This window comes from Tenebrio molitor, chromosome 4, assembly GCF_963966145.1.
Source record: "Tenebrio molitor chromosome 4, icTenMoli1.1, whole genome shotgun sequence".
Classification (NCBI taxonomy): Eukaryota; Metazoa; Arthropoda; class Insecta; order Coleoptera; family Tenebrionidae; genus Tenebrio; species Tenebrio molitor.
The window spans coordinates 6,746,752-6,766,471 of NC_091049.1; the positions used below are offsets into that span (position 1 = coordinate 6,746,752).

Here is a 19,720-nt window from a genome sequence, read left to right on the forward strand (position 1 = left end):
ATTTGAAAATGTCTACAAAGAACTGCGTTTTTTGAGAACAAAAACACAAAAAAAATCGTGTTGGAGGTAAAATGTACTCGTTTTTTTGTCACATTTAATTTACAGGCAATTAGAGAAACGCATGTTTTTGGGACAAATATCGAAAAATTTTCCATATGAAGTTTTTTTTCAAGGACACAGTATGGTAATTGGGATTTATGTTTTTCTTGTAGGTCATATCTTATGATTTTAGAACATGCAGAGTGGCGGTTTTTATTCGTACAACGGAAAGTAAAAGTTTCTTAAATTTTTAGATGAGACATTCTGTATAGTACCAATTTTTTGGAAAAATTTTGTTACGAGGCAATTTTTCTTATTACAAGAATTGTCACGAACACACTCTTATACAGAGTGTTTTTAGACATTGTGCTTACACTCTTCTTTATTTTCATAAAACTGAACAGAGATTTATTTTAGTGTATACACCGGGTGACTGGCGAAAAACCTTGCTGCTGCTGTATCTTGGTTATTTTTTATCCGATTTGAATAGATGACACATCAAATGAAATAATTTTGAAAACACTTCTTTTTTAAGGACAATTTCCCGGTATGAATAGTTATTTATGATATAAGTGTTAAAAGTGAGATTTTATTTTGTAAGTGGGGTAGATTGGGAAACGAGCGCAGCGAGTTGACCAACCCCACGAACAAAATAAAATCACTTTTAACACGTCCATCATACATCTATTTTTTATACAACTGGTTTGCATTGGATTAAAAAATGCAGTCGTAGGTATTTTTGATGTTTATTTTAATTTCTGCGACAAAAATCAGGTAGCTAGTCTTGTTTTGACATTTGTTTATTAGAAACGTCAAAAAAGTTTTCATTACGTTTTGCAAAACACTTTCAATTCCACATTATTGCATTCGTAAACATGGAATGCAAAGAAAACGACGTTAACGATGCCGATATCGACGACAGATTTTCCGCAGATATTGAAGAAGTGGCAAACAGAGCCAATTTAACATTTATAAATAAATAAAAAGTAACTAGTGCTAAAAGTTTTTTTTACTAGTGTTAAAAATACTTTTAACACGGTAAGTTATAAAGAGCAATTTTTAATCAAATTAGCTTCCACTAAAAACGTCACTTTTAATGTCAGTTGTATAAAAACATGTTTACAAAATTTTATCGAAAAACTCTTTCAAGGTGTTGCACTTCTAATGTCACTCAAACTTAATTTTTATTTAAGTTGTCACAAATTAACTAAACTCGCGTCTAATCAAGTTGAATAACTATTTTTATTGGTTTAGTCTCGGGTTTAGTGGAAAACTGGTTCTTGTGCTGGAATTAAAAATATGTGGCAAAAAAGTGTCACGTGTGTTTGGGCGATTTCAAGAATGAGTAAAAATTAAATTATTTGTTGAAATTCGAGCAAATGTACAGTTATGTTCAAATAAATCTTGGACAACGTCATTTTTGAGTTTTAAATGTGACTTGGAGCAGTTAATTAATTAACATTTCGTTTAAAAAAATATTTTGGCTAAAATTAACAACTCAATGGTCGTTAGTTAATAAAATAGTTAAGACTTTACAAATACAACTGTCCCAGATTTATTTGAACGTGACTGTAGTTTGTAAAACTGTTTCCATTCCATTTTTGTAATATAAAATTTGGTTGGTCAATTAAGTGTCTACTTGACATACCTATCAAATAATTTTTAAAAATGTCATTGAATTTTAATCCAAATTTTAACCTATGTCTCGCAAAAAGGTTTCACACTATGAAAAAAATGTAAAAATGTGTCAATTTTATTCTGACAGTTCCCGTTTTTTTTTGCAACCAACTGTACATGTATTATTTTTCCGATAAGTGTTTTTAAAATTTTTATTGACTAATAAATAATCATAATCATAATAGGGAAAATGCAACCTATCGGGTTGGCAATTTTTTTTTATTTTTTCACAAAAAGTGAAACTTTCTTTGCTATTTAAATGGAACACACTGTATAGTATTTATCTGATATTCGGTCAGAGATCTTTTCTACCGTGCAATCAACAATAATTATTTAGATCAAAGAAGGCTTTGAGATTTTGAGTTTGAGTTTTGTTGGTGTTTCGCTTTGTTATTATTTGCTTTAGTTCTATTAAACTCGGTTCTTTTTAGAACCACCAAATTATGTTGTTTACTTGACGACTTCCGCCCAATAATAAATTTGTATGTATTAATAAAATTAAATTTGTTGACATTATTCTTAACCTAAGTTTTTTGCCAGTGCAATAATTTGGCTGAATCGTAAAATTCCCTAACAAGTAGCGGGCGGAGTTAATTTACTGTTCAACATCATTCCAGCTGGATCCAGCGCGGATCCGCAATATACTGATTTTTTTTTCAAGAAATGAAACGATTTTTTTTTTTAATACTCAAGAAACTTCAATTATTTAGTCTGGTCACTACAAATCAGTAAAATTTCTTACACATTTAGGTAGTAAACTTAATTTTGGTTTGGTTTAATACTTGAGATTTTACAGCTAGGTTTCAAGCACTCGGCTTCGCCTCGTGCCTGATTAGTTTGAGTGCTGTAAAATACCTACCGTACGACATTTATATTAGACTTTTTCGGTTGAGCAAATGTTTAATTTGGATTTTTGCAGATTTTAGCTGGCTTTTGTGGGACGATTGACGTAAGGAACGAGTCTCCATAAGCCAGTAAGCTCTTTTTGGGAAATACAAAATAATTTTTGATCATATACCACTCTGTATATTTTTAGGGAAGTACGTACAAAATTCGTCAACAATCGCCAAATTACTGTTCCGACTTGCAATTGTGCTGCCTTAGTCAGCACAAATTGTAATTTGCCCTCGATCCACCTCGTTAATTGTTATCTTTTCGTATCTCGTCGAGACGACAGTCTGGAAGCGATTGATTTGATCGGCCCACCGGAAATCCGGAAATCGATCAGTCTCAACGTCGACGTGTCCATATTTGGACGTTCATCACCACCGACAATTTTTCTTTTCGCAAGAGAACAATTCTTCTCCGAGATGCTTTCACTTGCAGAATTTCACGTAACAACAATGACCCTCTTGTTGCACAATCGCGCGTTTCCTTTATGTTTATGTTTCTTTCTTTTACGACGGCATCGTTGTTAAACAAGTTTCGTTTTCATCCGCGTTGCCGCCTGTAAGAGATAATTACGGAGATATTAAATTATCATCTGTTATGCAACACCTGCCAGTAGAAATACGCTTGGTGATTGGTGCAGTACCGTACTGGTTCGCGAAGAAGCCCTTGTATTCTTTGTTTTGAAATGAAAATTCTTCGAATCGGTGCACTTTTTCACCGATACAAGGAAAAATTCACAGCTTCTTCAGGTTCAAAATGTTTACACAATTTTCAAAAACTGTAGACTTTTTCATGTGAAAGAGAAATTTGCGTTATTTTCACTACGCAATCAAGATCTGTCACTTTTTCCTACATTCACTTCAGACCTTTTTTTTTTGTTTTGGTGAATAATAATAATAATGTGAACGATTCTTCGAGAATCACTCGGTATATTAATTACTTATTATATGATGACGCAGTAATTGATCGTTTTGATGAAGGAAGAATTGATCCACTCTTGGATTTTTCGTAAAGCAAATTCGTCAGTTTTTCGAATTTGACTTTTTTTTGGAAAATTTTCCCCAAAATAAAAACAAAAAATTACCAAAAAATCTACCATCTGGTGATGTCGTCACTTCAAGCCGACCACCTGTTGATACTTTTACTTTCGGTTCATCGGAAAATGCAAGCACTTCTTTTCGCCCAGCTAAAAATTGTGAACAAACCCGGTGAATAATTAATCTATTAAATAAAACAAAAACACTGATCGCTTTTTATTACGTCCACTTTTTTCCTCGGTACCGGTTATGTCACTTTTGCATCACCACGTGAAGAATTCAAGGTCGTCGAGGAATAATAATAATCACTCAGAAAATATAGAATTTTTTCAAAAAAAAGCATCCCATACCGAATTTATTGTTTTTGATCGTCGAGCATCGTTCCAATTTTATTTCAACAACTTATTTAACTAACAGTTATTGCTTGGCCAACTGCCTTTCAGTAATTAACGCGGCAGTTATTGCTTCTCTCAAGAATTAAATATCAGGGTGGCGTCTTTCGTAAATTTGCTCGGCTTCGCCTCGTGCCTGAAACCTAGTTTTCGCGCTACAAAATATCCCCACCGTACTCTAACAATTAACTCGGTTCCAAAAACAACAATATCAATAAAATAAATGCTCGGACCTCATTAAGCAAAGTAACATCTTCGTTTTGGTTTGTTTTGTTTTGCGACTTGAATTAATTTGATTGCTTCGCCTGTTCTGACCGCTGTACCGTGAAACCACGGTGGAATTTTGTCCCTGATGATGGTGCGTTGAACTCCGAAACATGTCGAAATTTTCCAGTTGTACGGCACTGGCAGAAATTTTGCATATCCTACGTTTCCGGTGTCGTATCGGGTTGCGAAAGAGGCTGCCGCCTTATGGTTAGTTATTGAACAATTAATTAGCAAGTGACATTCACCAGCATTGCACGTAAGCGGTTATGCGGTGCGATTTTTTGCCGCTAGTAAAAAAATCGTAGACATTGTAATCGATTAAGTGGAAGTGTGACGTTTGCGTGCAGTTTTTCTGTGGCACAAGTGGGATGCGGACGATTATTTGATGATTAAATGTAATTAAGTAGGATCGCAGGGGGCATATTCCACTTGTGAAAAAATCGACAATAAATGTAATAAATGGAAGAGGACAAAAATAATAAATGTGTTTTTTTTTTTGTAATGTAATTAGTTTTGCTCGTTGACGAGTTTCATGTTTATTTTTTTATTAAATTTGTTTTTATATTTTAGTTAATTTCAAAGAACACAACGTTTGTTATTTATTTGGTGACGTGTGTAGGTCACAATTGTTGTTCAATTTATTATAATTATTAATATTGACATTGTTGATGTCACCTTATTGAATTTTTTTCTGTCGTGGTTGCAAAAAATACATATTTCAAGAATTATGCCTCTTTTGTACGACCATTCAATAAAGCGTCATATTGATTGCTCAAAAAATTTCGGTCATCAATCACTTTATAATCCTTGTTCAGGACTAGATAATGATTTTCATTTAAACACTTGGGCTTTAACACTGCGAAATAAAATATACCAGACTTTGATAGAATAGTAATGTATTATACGAGTTTTATAAGACAGCATTTTGTGGCACGCGTTTTTTAGAGCACAAGGAGCGCAGCGAGGAGTGCTATAAACCAAACAAGTGCGACAAAATGCCTTACAAAACAAGTGTAATACAATTTTTTTTTTATTTTAAATTAAAAAAAAATTCAAAACACAATGCCAGGAAAATTATATTTAGCAAATATGAAGGGTTGGTAACTAAATAAAATACACCCTCTATATCATATTTTATAAAATGTACGCCAATGCGAAGTAACCTCTTGGAAATATGCTTTAAAACAAGGAAACCGCATTGGTGGACATTTTATAAAATATGATAAACAGGGTGTATTTTTAAAATGTGCGGAAATTTTACCTGCGAGGTTATGGGACAACGAAGAAGACTAAAAGCAATTAAAAAAAAATGTAGCTCAAAAAATAAATGTCATTTTATTTTTGACATAGATTTTTTTAAATATTTCTTCCGAGTTCAACATGAAACTCGTGGTTAAAATTTGTCCGTGCATTTTAATAACACCCTGTATATAGTTTAAGTACATGATTCATTTCTTTTTCCAAATTTTTACGCAATTTTTTTTAATTTCATGTCTTAGTGCATATACACAAAGAAACAGACACTTTTTAGAATACAATTATTGTCGAAAAGATTTTTATCATAACATATCGCTTTTTTAATATACAGAGTGGTCTTGAATAAATAAGATTTTTTTTGGAAAGAGTAAAGTACTTTTTCGACTTCCCTAACTGTAAAAGACACCTTTACCTTTCAATTGTTGATAGTGATTTACCGACGGATGTAAATATCTGCGGGAGTGAGGTAGCACCCACGGTTAATTTACTCTTTTTACAGTTACTTTAAAATTAAAGTGTTCATACGTTAGTTTATTTAAAAGACACTAGCATATATTTGACATTTGTGATTTCATAAAAATCTGCAAAAGTGCAAAATAAAACATTTGGTCAGCCGAAAAGTCTAATACAAATGTCGTACGATAGGTATTTTACAGCGCTCAAACTAATCAAGCACGAGGCGAAGCCGAGTGTCTGAAACCTAGTTTTCGCGTTGTAAAATACCTCTACCATACTCTAATGTAAATAACTATTTTTATGAAGTTAAATTTTGTAAAACTGTATTTACCGAATACTTTTGAAATCATTTTAAAATAAAAAAAAAATTAAGAACAATACAAAATGTCACATTATTCTAATTTGCAATGATTTTGTAAAACGTTTGGGGTATTTGTATTAAATGAGCCAATTTTTTTTTTGGACACTGCACACACGAAGACCCAAACTTCAGGTTTTAACTTGTTATTCTACAGCAAACCTAAATGGGACAGATTTCATTTAAGTTATTTTTTGCCGACTTCCACGTCAGACCTGTTGGGATTTTCCTCTAATCTGTTTGTCTGACCCGTGATTTTTTTTTTGTCCATATAGACTGGATGTGCAACCTTGTGTCTGCGCTTACGGTAGTACATATTTTTAAACATCAGTTTATAAGAAACAGACAGATTATAATAATAGTAATCGCAATAATAATAGTAATGAATGACTAATTTATATTGGAAATTGCAACAATAATAAAAGTGAGATCGAAGAGAACTGCTTGCGGTGATGAACTTGAGCGACAAAAGAGAAAAGTTTTTGAAGTGCGTCCCACAGATTTTTGATCAGGTTCTTGTCGGGCGAGATCGGTGGCAGTGTTAGAAATTGATTTCTTAAAATTCACAAGATATTTATCTATTCGGCTGAGATATGGAGGAACGTTCTGGACAAGTGAAATTTTAATTTGCTTATGAAATGTTTTTCTTGTCATTTCTTTTCTTTTCGGTAGATCCAGCTGGTCCATAAGTCACTCCTCCGCCAAAAATTACTTATCTGTCTTAATTATTTGTTTACATAGAGCGTACAGAGAATAAACTGTGTAATTTTCTAAATATGCAACAATTTCAAAATTGCGTAGAAATTCTTGAAAGTTCAAGAAATCAAGCGACCTTTGGGCCAGCTGTACAAGCTGATAGCTGATGTTATCTCAGTAAAAGTATAATTTTATTCAACGAGTCAGGTAACAAATATCGATTCTACGTTGTTTTTCTATCCACTTTGGTGCAGACACAAAAAAGAATCTGTGGTGCAGATTTTTTTTTTACTAAAGTCGTTATGTCGAACGCAGAACTGTTGTAAACTTAAAATGCATTCACGTTGTTTTGGCATAATGGGTGGCCACGGAAATTTTGCATTTAATTTGGTAGTAAAGCTGTCTGTTGAATTAGGTCATGTTTTTCTAAGTTTGAGGTTATAAACAGCGTCAATGTCTTGTGCATTGTTGTCAGTTTTACTAGTTTGCAATAGAATAATACTCAGACCTCGGAGGAAATTCAGCAATATGTTATATTCACTTTGATAGGTCCGCATGTCAGGCACTGTAGTGACGCAAATGAAACAGTGTGTCCAACGTTAAAAAAATAAATGATGGCCTCCCATATGCCGAAACGAAACAACGTGAACGGCATATGACTGGATTCATATTGGACGTACGTCACTCGAAGATCCTTTACTCTTCATTGTACTGTAGTAGAAATAAGGATGTGAGCATTTTATTAACTGACACCAATCCATTCGTGCATTTGTTTCTGTGGAGTGGCCATCGGCAAGGATTACACCTATACGTCAGTTGTTGATTGCATCTTCATAAACATTAATTTGTTTGTTCTGCATTTTCTTACATTTTTATTTGATTTAATCGCCTTGTACAACTTGATCGAACTTACCGTCCCTGACCACCATTCCAAGAAATTATCCATCTTGTTACAAATGCAGCTTAACGATCAGTAATACCGTGCCATGATTAATACACTTCAGTTGGCAGCACGTAAAAATTTAATTCAAATGTTATTACAATGGTAATTGTCATTATATATTAATTACTGACTATTAAAATTTGCTATTACAATATGTTCACTTTAGAGCAACAAATTTTCATTGTCCAGTGTTTCTTCAGCAATGGAGAACGGCTTGGTCCTATTCGACACCTCGAGTTTTTGAGGAATTTCAACAAAAGTTTCCGGACTTTCAAGGCACTTAACCAATAACTTGCCCAGAAAATCTACAAATGCGTAAACATGTTTTTGGAAACAGGTAGAGTTTTGCGCGAAAAAGGCAGTAGACGACCGACAAAAAGATCAGCTGAAAATATTGAAGAGGGTGAACAAAGAATTATTGCAGAGATTAACCCAAGAAACTAACCTATCCTTGGGTAGAGTTCAGCTTATCCTTTTAAAAAAGATTTGCACTTTTTTCTCTATCGTGTGTCTGTTGTGCATGATATTACCCCTAGACAATAAGAGCCCCCACAACCGACAACAACCTCTCTGGGTAATATTGATTGATCGATGATCGTTGGATCTTGGATCGATTTATAAACAAGCGTCGTGCGCGTGCTCCGTGCTCACCGTTGACGTTAAATGAAGGTGCGGGAGTTTTAAATCTCATTGTTTCATTGCACTAGTTGAGGAAATTCTTTTACAACCGACAAGTCACACAAAATTCTTTATGAAAATCAAGATTTCAACATTCTCAAAATCACTAACCTAACTTTTAAGACTGACATCAGATAATTGAAATCTTAACGAATTGCCAACTGAAATTTTTGGTCAGCGCCTACATTTTTTTTTGTTAATAAATAAGGCCGTAACAGTTTTATTACTTTTCTGAAATTAACTGTTAATTTACCTATAAAGTTTTCACACTAAATGAATCTGTACCTGCTAGCGCATCAAACCCTGGTGGCACAATTAGGTACTAATTTTGACTTGGTTAGCTAAATAATTCGCTTTTTTATTTAAACGCAAACCAGACGCGTGATTTATGGCCCAAATGGTATAATTTGCCAACAAAAGCACCATTCGTTAGTAGCCGACTGTTTTGAGCCTCTTATTTACAGCTTTGCCATAAAATTGACAATTCCCATTGTCACCTAAATTTACAACAGCACAAGTAGCAGGTCATAAATAAAAATTACTTTCAAAGTTAAAATGTAAAATTGCGTTTAATTCAAAATATAATTGGTGTTTTTTTCCGCAGATTTCGTAAATACATAATAATAGGAAGTGAATCCGGGTAGGTTAGTATAAAAATCAGAATTTGACTTTTTGGTAAAATTTACTTTTTTTTTGGCTTTGTAAGTGAAAAATTATCAAAAAGTTATGAAATGTACCTTCCGAATACCCAGGTAAGTGTGAAAAATTTCGACAATTTAATTAGATGTCGCGATTTCTCGCGTGCGCGTATACGATGCCCCACCCTGTATCTATTGCAGAATAGACAGTAGAAACATTAAAAAACGCGCCGTGAAATGTTCCAATTTCGCCTGACTTAGTAACAATGGATTGAAAAGTTTCTAAATCGTCTAAAAATTGAAAGTGCATCCTCGGTGTAAGTTTACTACGGGTGCAGCGAGGGCAACAATTACACGAGGGACGAAAAGACACTCTACTTGGTCCCTCACTATACTTGCTGTTTCTTGCACGACATTCTGCATTTAATCGTTTGATTCGTGAAATAAGACAGAAAAACAGGACACGTTAGATTTTTCTTCTTGATCTTAACACGGGTGAATGGAGTATTATTGTCAACGTGACATTGTTCAATGTAAGTGATTGTTGCACAAATGTAAGTTATACATGAAATAAATGCAAGTGTACAATGTTATTGTTTTGAATAGTTTGCATTGTGTTTTTCAAGGGTACTTTTAATTTTTTCTTCGCACATTTGTTTATTGTTGCTTTAACACATATCAATGTCAATATCAAAGAGGTTACTACGAACAAACGAAAAGAATATACTCCGGACAGAGTCTACAAGATAGGAAAAGAAAGAAGATGGAAAGACAGCTGGCAATCCATCTCACAGTAATAACAACAATTAAGTAATAAGTTACGAAGAAACAGAAGATTGCATGGATGCCGTCGTTGATTGGCTAAATTATAATCCAAAGAGCCAATGACAAAGCGTCACGTGACTCACGTGATAGTACGAAACGCAAAACTTTCAGACCGTACTAGGTACACTTGCTACAAGTCTCGGATAATAAGTTTTTGTAATTTTAATTATTTGTCCAGGAGCAATCATGGTCACTTTCTTGGCGTGTCATTTGTTTCCTAAATTGTCACCTCACACCTCTCAAAACACCCAGTCGCGTCGCTGTTTTGGTGCTCCAACACAATTCGAATTTTACAAATCTTTCCATGCAAATGTGAATGTCCACATCCTGATGGTGTAACGGAAAAACCTCGCCTAAGAGAAAACGCAAACAAACAACCGACCATCTCGAAGGTTGTCGTAGAGATTTTAACGGAGCAGACCCAAGTGCCACTCTCAAATTCGAGTGTCGCTCCAAGACTTTCCCCACCTGTCCGTGTACCTACACGGTGTACAAAAAAACAGCAAGTACCTAGTCCCAGTTTGGTCGACGAGCAAGATTGATCATTTGAGGTCGCAAAGTTCAAATTGTCGTTTTCACTTTCGGTTCGTCGCGTCGGAGGAGGCTTCGTGGGCGTGTGCGGTCGAGTCTTGCGGAAGAAAAGTTTTGTGCTTCCGCGACGGATGGCCCGCACCAAATGCCGAGGAGAACTTGTTTGGGATTAACACGTTGATTGCAGTCCGTGAAAATGATTTAATGCGAGTCGAGTCGTAATCGTGGACTTGTTCCATTTGTTTATCATCTCTTAATTGAGATGCGAGAGTGAGTTTGTCCTTCGGATGAAAGTGTCAATAATGAGAGTGTTCTATTTGTGTGTCGAAAGTAGCAGTCGTTACCGACAAAACGAAAAGAAATTTGTTTTAGGAAATTGGAGCGTCGCTGCGATGACCGCCTCCAAGGAAGGTGACAGATATTTACAAAAAAAAACAATAGTTTCAATTAACTTTTTTCTTTTCATTTTATTGGTTCATTATTTTCAAGCCTTAAATATTCTCTTCTTTATCAAGTAAGTTATAAAACACACATTTTTTCTCTTCTTAATATTTTAATTAAATTATCGCTCTTTTTGATAAATTGAAAAAACATATACTATACATACAATACCGGTCGCTGTATAATGGGTTGCCTATCATCCAACTGCAATTAATTTCAATCTGCATTTTTATTTTATTAATTATGATTAATTTGAATTTGACCAACCAATCCATAGGGTAACAACAATTAGTCACCAATTACCGATTTCCTGTAGTAATTAGTCGATAATCGCAAATAATTTATGTTCAATAATTTATCCTTGACGTTTTAAGTGCGCAATACACCTATTTGAAAGAAAGTTGTTCAGAATAAGTAAAGTCAACTCAGCCAAGAAAAAGATCAAATTATTGTACGAAATTTTAAATTAATCACCAAAAAACCATCTAAAGTGTGGTCGCTGAACAGATGGAGTAATAAAACCGCCCCCCTAGTGCCCGCGTATTTTAAACAGGAGCTTCCAATTGGCTTATTCAAAACGCGCGCATATTTTTGAAAGCCTGATGTATGTACAACCACAAAAATTACTTGACGGCATCTCATTAATTTTTAACATCGTTTCGGCAGTTTGACTACGTGTTCATGTTTGGAGAAGACGTGCACATTAATGAATGTAACATTTTTCTCAGTCTATCAAGTATATCATATTTTTATGAGAATGAGAAATGGCAAAGAACCTGCCTCATTGTAAAACTGGCTTCGGCGTAGGTATATCGTTTTTATTTTTTGACATAGAATTCTAATATTGTATCGTATCATAAACGATTATGATCACTTTATGTTACACATTTTTATTGATAATATGAAGTCCATAATGTTCGAATAACTCAGCTTCCTTCGAATATTATGGGATTTAAACAACGCTCGGACGTTGTGCAGGTGACTCGGCTAATCGCCTCGTCACCTGGCAACGTCCTCGCATATTATAAATCCCATAATCTTCTCGTTATATTAATACAGCCTGATCAACAATGACTGAGTCTGTTGGCAATGAAACAATTGAAAAATATTGGTGTTTTTCTGTTTCGTAATTGGCACTGACCAGATGTTTTAACTTGACACGACATTTAAAAAAAATTTGATAATGTCGGGTATGTTTACGCTATTACAAAAATGACCCTTTGATGGTAAACGTCAAATTCTCCTCTCAACTCTCTCAAAGCTGACAACCGGAAATGCGTTTAGATTACAGTGGTACCAAAATCATTCAAATTTTCATTGCTACCAACAGACTCGGTCATCTTGATCACGTTGTAGCTATTTTCCGAGTTTTACATAAAGCCAGTAGCTCGTGATTACAATTTTGCAGATCCATTCTGGGTCACCTAGATGTTCCCACAAATCACTTTAGTTTGCAATTCTTTTTTGTTGTCGACAAACACAACCTTTTCTTGATTTATCTTTTCACAGTTGCCCTGTGTATATTCTCTTTTTCTACTTCCTCGTTCATTTTCTGTAATTTTCTCTAGTAATCTAGAGAATTAATATTTTTTCTTGAATTATTTAATATTTCGCGCTCACTTTACCCGTTCCATTTTTACTTCGTATTTTTCGAATTTACTTTTTGTTCGAATCTCCGTCTTTTAAAAAGGTATTCGACTTCCAATCGCTTCACTTACTCTTTCATTTTTGCATCTTAGTTGCATTATTTTTTCAACAGATGATCTGATCATGAAGCAGCACCGTGCAGCCGTCTGGTAAGACGTGTCCACAATCCAACTGGCCTCACGTTGAGGTGAGGTTTCACACTCAAGACATCTGTTTCGTGAGGCGCCAAGAAACCGAGTTCGTTCGTTATTTGAACTTTTTACTACAAAGTTCAAATAACGAATGAACTCTGTTTCTTGGCGTACCGCCCGAATCTAGCAAACTCAGCGAAAGCAAAATTGAAAATGCAGAAAACCTACACACTTACGGACGTCAGAAGGACTGCTACAGTTACATTTTTCTGGAAGGGTAGGTACATGAAAGTGTATTGTCGCGAGCAAAAAATTCTGGTCGTCAATGTCATTTCAAAATTTGGTTAGATTGTCACAAATTAATAGTACAGTAGACTCCCGATTATCCGAAACCGGATTATCCGAAACGTCGGATTATCCGAAATAAAAATTGAACTCGATTTCTCCGCTTTATCCGAAACGAAACTGATATTATCTTTCGATTATCCGAAACGAGGTATTTGTTGCGCAACTTGATGCGTTTTTCAAGAACTGGAATTATTTAAGAATTGGTTTTTCGAAGAATTTGTGCTTTCCGTTAAAAAATTCTTGCAAAAGGGCGGACAGGCCGTGAAAGCATTGCTTGTAATCGACAACGCACCTTCTCATTTGTCTGAAGAAGAGGTTAGAAGTGGAGATATTATAATTTTGTTTCTGCCACCAACCAATGGACGTGCTCGAAAATTTAAAAAGAAATTACTGTAAGTACCTTTTAAATATGTGTTGGAAGAAGCAAATGAAGGGAAGAATCTAAGTGAAATATTAATTTAAAAGATGTTACTACAGTATACTACTGGATTGCGGACGCATAGAGCAATGTCAAAAATGCACGACTATGGAACAAAATTATCGACGATGAAGCAACAACTGAGAAAATTCTTGATAATGTTGATGATGATATACAACTGTACAAACTAGCAACAAAAATAACTGAACTGAACTAAAAAATATTCTTTCGATAATATTTGTTTATCATCTCCGTTTTAACAGAAATTTCGTTTATCTGAAACAGGTCCCTTTCCGTGCGTTTCGGATAATCGGGAGTCTACTGTACCTATACAACGTGTCTCAGAAATAAGTACATAAATTTTAACCAGTGACAGTTCTCGTCAAGAGCAACAACATTTTTATGTATCATTTTTTCGAAATACTTAGGTATAATTTTCATTTCGGTATTTGTCCCCCCCCATAAATTAACGAGCTGTCTATTTACTCGCATTTTCTATGTAGTTATTTGACCCAATGACAGTGATCGTGAAATAATACTTTTTGTAAAATCAACGCAAAACTTTGTGTTTTTAGAATACAGTTTTTCCGCTCTGCGGGTGGCATCCTGGCATCACGTTTTCAAACTGGCCTTCCCTCCTATTTTAACCTCCTTGGCTAGCGTAATCTGCGTCATTCACAAAGTGCAGCCGCCATTTTGTATTTACTTGGTATCAATTTTTTCCATGTGGCTGCACGTCGCGTGAACCTGATCAAAAAACCAAAGCCGTATAAGAAATAACTACTTTATTATTTATTATTAAATACTATAAATTTCACAAATCACAAGTGATGATGATAAAATAGATACAGAAAATACAGTCGAAAATAGCATCAATATAATAATACCAGTAAGTATAAGTACAACAGTATCTCTCAAAAGAAACAAGTAAGTAAATAAAGGAACCGTTTCGCTAATCGAAGAGACGAAGGAAGAAAGAGGCGTGCCACGTGACCGGACCTTCTCCCTCCTAAAAAAGTGTATTCGTTCGACCTGACAAGACCTCCTAAGACTTAGAAAATAAAAATGAAACGTCACAACAAAATTTTTTATCAATTAATATCACACGAAAATCATTTTCCGATAATATCAGGACTAGAATTCCTCGACATGTTCCTAATACTCTTGATGTTCTTCAACTCCCTGGTGCCGTTGAAGGTGAAATTGACATCACAGTTGCTCAAAGGGTGGTGTTCGGTGCTCTTGGGACTCGACGGCGTCCCCATCCCGCTGTCGACCGAGTTGCACGGCGACACCTCCTCGTACTCCTCCCTCAACGGTATCGCCATCCCCGTCGACTTGTCGTTCTTCTCGTTCAGCTCCTTCTCGAACTCCTGGATCTTGATGTCGATCTTGTTGTGCACCTTCTGCTGGAGGATGTTGTTGTGCGAGGTGGAGAAGAAGTGCGACACCTTCTGGGGGGACCTGTTCGACTGGTCATCCTTGCGCACGTTCAGGCTGTTCGACCTGATCACGTTCTGGTCGAGGTTGTTCGGCAGCGAGATCTTGCCGGTGCTGAGCGACTTCACCATCACCTTGTCCGGGTTGGCGGCGTCCACTCTCTGGAACATCCGCATCAGGTTGTTCTGCGGCTTGAGCTCGCTCTTGCGCCGCTCGCTGAACGCGATCTGGTTCAGGATGCGTCTGACGTCGTCGGGGATCTCCACCTCGACCTTTTGCTCGATCAGGCCGTCGATGAAGTTGCCCAGGGTGGCGATGGTGACGTCCAGGGCGCGGCTCTGCATCTCCAGGCGGTTCAGTTGCGATTGCTGCAGCGTCCGGGTCTTCTCCAGGCGTTGGACGTTGGCCAGGGCCAACTCCAGCTGGGCCATCAGGGCTTTGTTCTGCTCCGTCAAGGTCTTGTTCTGCGACTCGAGCTTATGCAAGGCCTCTACTTGAGGCTGGACGGAAGTCATCTCCTCCTGGAGGACCTGGTACTCGACTTTGTACTCGTTTAGTTGTTTGGTGATGTCTGTCGTGAACACCTGCGGAGAAGGTCCCCATCGAGACTTGTCACCGGTGTCGATTCTGCCGACACTTACCTGCTTCATTATCTTGTCCAGAGTGGGTTTGTCGATCGCCGGGACCTTACCCTTCAGGTAGTTCATGATCTCCTCGAAGCTGTCACAGGCGAGGAGGTTGTCCTTGTGGACGGTGAGGAGAGCGATCGCCACGCGGAAAATCACGTCGGGACTCTCCAAGAAGATGAGATCTGCAAGCGAACGAACGATTAAAACCTCCCCGGAGACGACGTCCACCGACTCACCGAACACCCGCGTCACGAACCCCAGCGGAAATTGCGAGGCGAAGATGGTGAGGAGCCAGGGGGCGGCGTAGAGGGTCGGCGCCACTTCGTACAGGTCGAAGTGGTTGTACAGGTCGGGCAGTTGGTCATGGAGGAGTCTCGACAGCTGGTAGAGCTTCACCTGGAGGCCCACCATGTCGGGCAAGTACTGCAACCGGAGTCCCCTCCTGAACATCAGGTGTCGCAGCAAGAAGAACGCCTGGGACTCTTCCATCTGCAAGATTGGGTCATGTGAGGGTGGGTGTACCTGGACGACGTCTCCGTCGGCTTACGTGCAACAAGAGGACGCCGGCCACGAAGCTGAGACCTTGACAGTAACCCATCTCCGAGTCCAGCAGGGAGTAGGCTTTGAGCAGGTTGAAGAGGGCGAGCTGACCCGGGCCCAGCGGACTGCTGAAGTACGAGTGGTTGGGGAAGGTGCGCCCCAGGTCTATGAGGATGGCGTGCTGGTGCGACGTCAGCTGCTTGAGGAGCGTGTCGTAGGGGATGTTGTAGTTGGGGAAGAGGAAGGTGTCGATCGGGGCCACCTTCATGCAGTACTGTTCGGCGAGGAACTGCCACACCTCGCCTCTCTTGCCTCTGGGGACACCTTCAAGGAGCGAACGTCACCACCTGGTGCTCGTCTCGTGCAAACTCACCTTGTCTGATCGCTTGGAGCAGCATCTGGTTGTCGCACTTCATCCTGGCCTCCTTGTTGGTCAGCATCTCCCACACCTCCATCACCTCCCTCTGCGACGGCTTCATCTCGTCGTACTCCAGCTTGATCCTCTTCACGGCCGACTCCTCCTGTTCCGCCTTCAACCGCGCGTTTTCCTTCTCCATCCTGACCAGGAGGATGGCCTGACAGATCGACTTCCTCCACAGCTCCCTCAGCTCCTCCTTGGTGCGCTTCTTCGATTCCTGCGGCTTCTCGGCCTTGTTGGGGGTGATCACCCTCTTGAATATGGCCTGGCGCCAGGACCCCGCGTCCAACTTCGGCGAACCGTCTTCGGAGGGTTGCGACTTGGGGCTGCTCCCGACCTTGAGAAATCTGCAACGACAAGATCAGTCCCGAAACGCATTCTCGCGGGGGAGACAACTCACATGTCCATCATGGGCGACTTGGGCGCTTTGTCGGGGGTGGTGACGCTCCTGTCCGGCGAGGTCGACCCCTTCTGGTGGTCGTGCACGGCGAGGTGGCCGTCCCTGAGGTCGCTTTGCGAGCCGATGGTCGACGACCTGGACCTCATCCCGTCGGAGTCTTTGTCCGACACCTCGATGGTCGGCGAGTGCGGCGACGACTCCTGCAACACCCACGCTAGACGCGTTTCGCCGCCGCCAACCCCCGGTCTTACCCTGTTGAGCGACGCTATCGGCAGGTTGAGCTCCCTGAGGGTGGCGCCGAAGTCGTCCTTCGACGCCTTCCGCTTCAGCATCTCGAACGAGTTGGTAAGCGAGCGTTTCGCCTTCATGAAGATGGTGCCGCCGCCCAGGTACTGGTTCAGGAACTCGGACCGGTTCTCGGCGGTGTCGTGGACGTGGCGGCCTTGCTTCATCTCGCAGTGCGCCCTCAGGAGCATCATCAGGAACTCGTTCTGTTCGCGGACCGAGTCCGTCTCGGCCCCCTTGAACTTGGTCAGGATGGTGTTCTGCTCGTCGCAGTCGAGCTCCTCGAGGCGGCGCAGGATGGCGGCCTGGGTCTTCCGGTCGGACATGCGCTCCACCTCGGCGCAGAGCCGGTGGAACCACACCATGGGGCAGTGGTCGCACGAGGTGATGCTGGGGCGCGGGCGCGACTCGGCGCTGCCGAAGGCTTGAGTGATGGCTGCAAGAACAAATCGTGCTAGTTTCACCACGAGTACTCACGCGAACACTCACCTGCAACGGCGTCCGCCGCCACGGAAGACGACTCGCACTTGAAAATGTACCCTATGAAGTTGGTGGCGTTCTGGCCCTCTCTGCTGACGAACCCGAAGTGCTCCGACTTGACCACCCCCTGGATGCAGGTGGAGATGTCTCTGTGCTGTTTGTGCAACAGGATGATCTTCCTGTCGGGACTGATGAGTCTCAGGTCGGTCCTGTCCACCTGGAGCACCATCGTCCGGTTGTGGTCGTCCACTTCGACGGGTTGCGGCGCCACCACCACCGTCTCTTTCCCGCTCGAGGTGGACTCGCTGTCGCTCGACTGCGAGTTCTTCTCCTTGTCGTCGTCCGTCTCCGTGGTGGCCTTCACCGTCAGGTTACCGATGGTCGACATCGACCTCTGCAGGTGGGGGTAGTGGAGGCTCTCCACCGAGCTGGTGGAATCCTGCAAGACAAACCTCTCCAGTCCCGCGGACAACCGACCTAAACCCATCTCAATTACCATCGAACCCCTCCTGATGTTGTCCTCGCTCTTCAACCTCCCAATGTTGCCGAGCATCTTGGCCCTGGTCTTCTCCATCTCGTGCGCTTTGAACTTCTCCAAGGCGTCGTCGATGAACGACTCGGGAACCTTCTTTTGCCATACCTTGATCTTGCCGATGTACAATACCTTCGAGGGAAAAACTATAGAATCTAGGGGATTTTCGTGTTGCGGGTTGGTACCTACCTCAAAAAAATTACTAGAACTTGGTGATATGTCGACGCAGAGCGATGTCAAGTTGGCGGCACTGCTCACCGAACGGGTGGGCGGTTGGTGGTTCTGGTCCTTCATCTGCTTGTACAGGTCTGACACCTGAAAAGAATTGCCAGAAAACTGTTTTATCGACAGACGAATCGAAAATAAAACGGGATCGAGGCCGACCGACTATATTTAGTGTATTTATTTACAATTGTGTCGACACCGAGTGGGACCGTGAAGAAAACATTTTGTTTTTAATCGGCCGATCACGCCCGGCGCGAATGCCATTCGGTTCTTTGGCACCGCGTCCATTTTGTATGCAAGAAGTGTCAGCTTCGACTTTCCTTGAACATGTGACCGTTGAACTTGACAACAAAATGCTGTCACCGCTTCGCGACAGAACTCGCAGCCATTTCTCGCCTTACTTGCGCAACTATCATTATTGTGTTCTCGATCGAAGCTTTTATCTCGCGACGATTTAGTGACGTGTGCGATTTTTTATCGCAGATTTTGTGTTCGCGTTCATGTTTTCCCCTTATCTTTACACTTTTGTTTATTGACCGTCGTGTAATGGAACAGATTAAAACTGCAATATGACCCCGACAGGTGCACCATGAAATCTATAGCTTGCGAGATTTCATTGTTGACACTTTCCCTTCATCTCTCGCCGGTGCGATCCGAAAATATTTTGTTGCCAGTGCGATTTCTCGCAAATCATCTCGCTTTTACCATAAAATGCGCACTTTCGTTTTCACTGTTTGTGTTTAGATGATATAACATTTATTGCACCAAAAACAACTGCATTGTTGACGAAGTATTTATCGAATGAAGATTAAAATTGTGAAATCTTGTTTTACTGAAGTGATTTGTTTCGCAGTAAAACCTGACACTTTTTTGTCGCAGCAACAAAAATAAACGTCTTCGACTTTTAACGATAATTCACAAAAATTAATTCTCTCATTGTTTAAAATACCATTCCTAAATAAGTAACAAACCTCTTGAGATTTTTTTCTCTCGGACACAATTTGAGCGCCACTTTATGTAACATTATTATAAAATACAGAGATCTATTCCTGTTATTTCCATTCCTTTTTAACGTAATTGACATTATTTAGCAATGCCTAC

At 39.6% G+C, this 19,720-nt stretch overlaps 2 protein-coding genes across 8 annotated transcripts in view; one reads left to right on the forward strand and one right to left on the reverse strand.

The window, feature by feature from the left end:
• Positions 1-19,720, forward strand: part of LOC138128423 (cilia- and flagella-associated protein 61-like) — a 52,335-nt gene that overhangs the window by 9,730 nt on the left and 22,885 nt on the right. The window lies entirely within an intron of this gene.
• Positions 14,441-19,720, reverse strand: part of plx (PTB_TBC1D1_like and TBC domain-containing protein plx) — a 112,759-nt gene continuing 107,479 nt past the window's right edge. For all 7 annotated transcript variants that reach the window (XM_069044629.1, XM_069044628.1, XM_069044630.1 and 4 more), the window contains 10 exons: positions 18,584-18,709; positions 18,359-18,526; positions 17,872-18,301; positions 17,349-17,818; positions 17,098-17,297; positions 16,653-17,044; positions 16,287-16,603; positions 15,976-16,228; positions 15,752-15,921; positions 14,441-15,694 (listed from right to left, as the gene is read on the reverse strand). In XM_069044629.1, the coding sequence (XP_068900730.1) occupies positions 14,783-15,694; positions 15,752-15,921; positions 15,976-16,228; positions 16,287-16,603; positions 16,653-17,044; positions 17,098-17,297; positions 17,349-17,818; positions 17,872-18,301; positions 18,359-18,526; positions 18,584-18,709 (3,438 nt within the window). In that variant the 3' untranslated portion in view covers positions 14,441-14,782. The remainder of the gene's footprint in view (positions 15,695-15,751; positions 15,922-15,975; positions 16,229-16,286; positions 16,604-16,652; positions 17,045-17,097; positions 17,298-17,348; positions 17,819-17,871; positions 18,302-18,358; positions 18,527-18,583; positions 18,710-19,720) is intronic.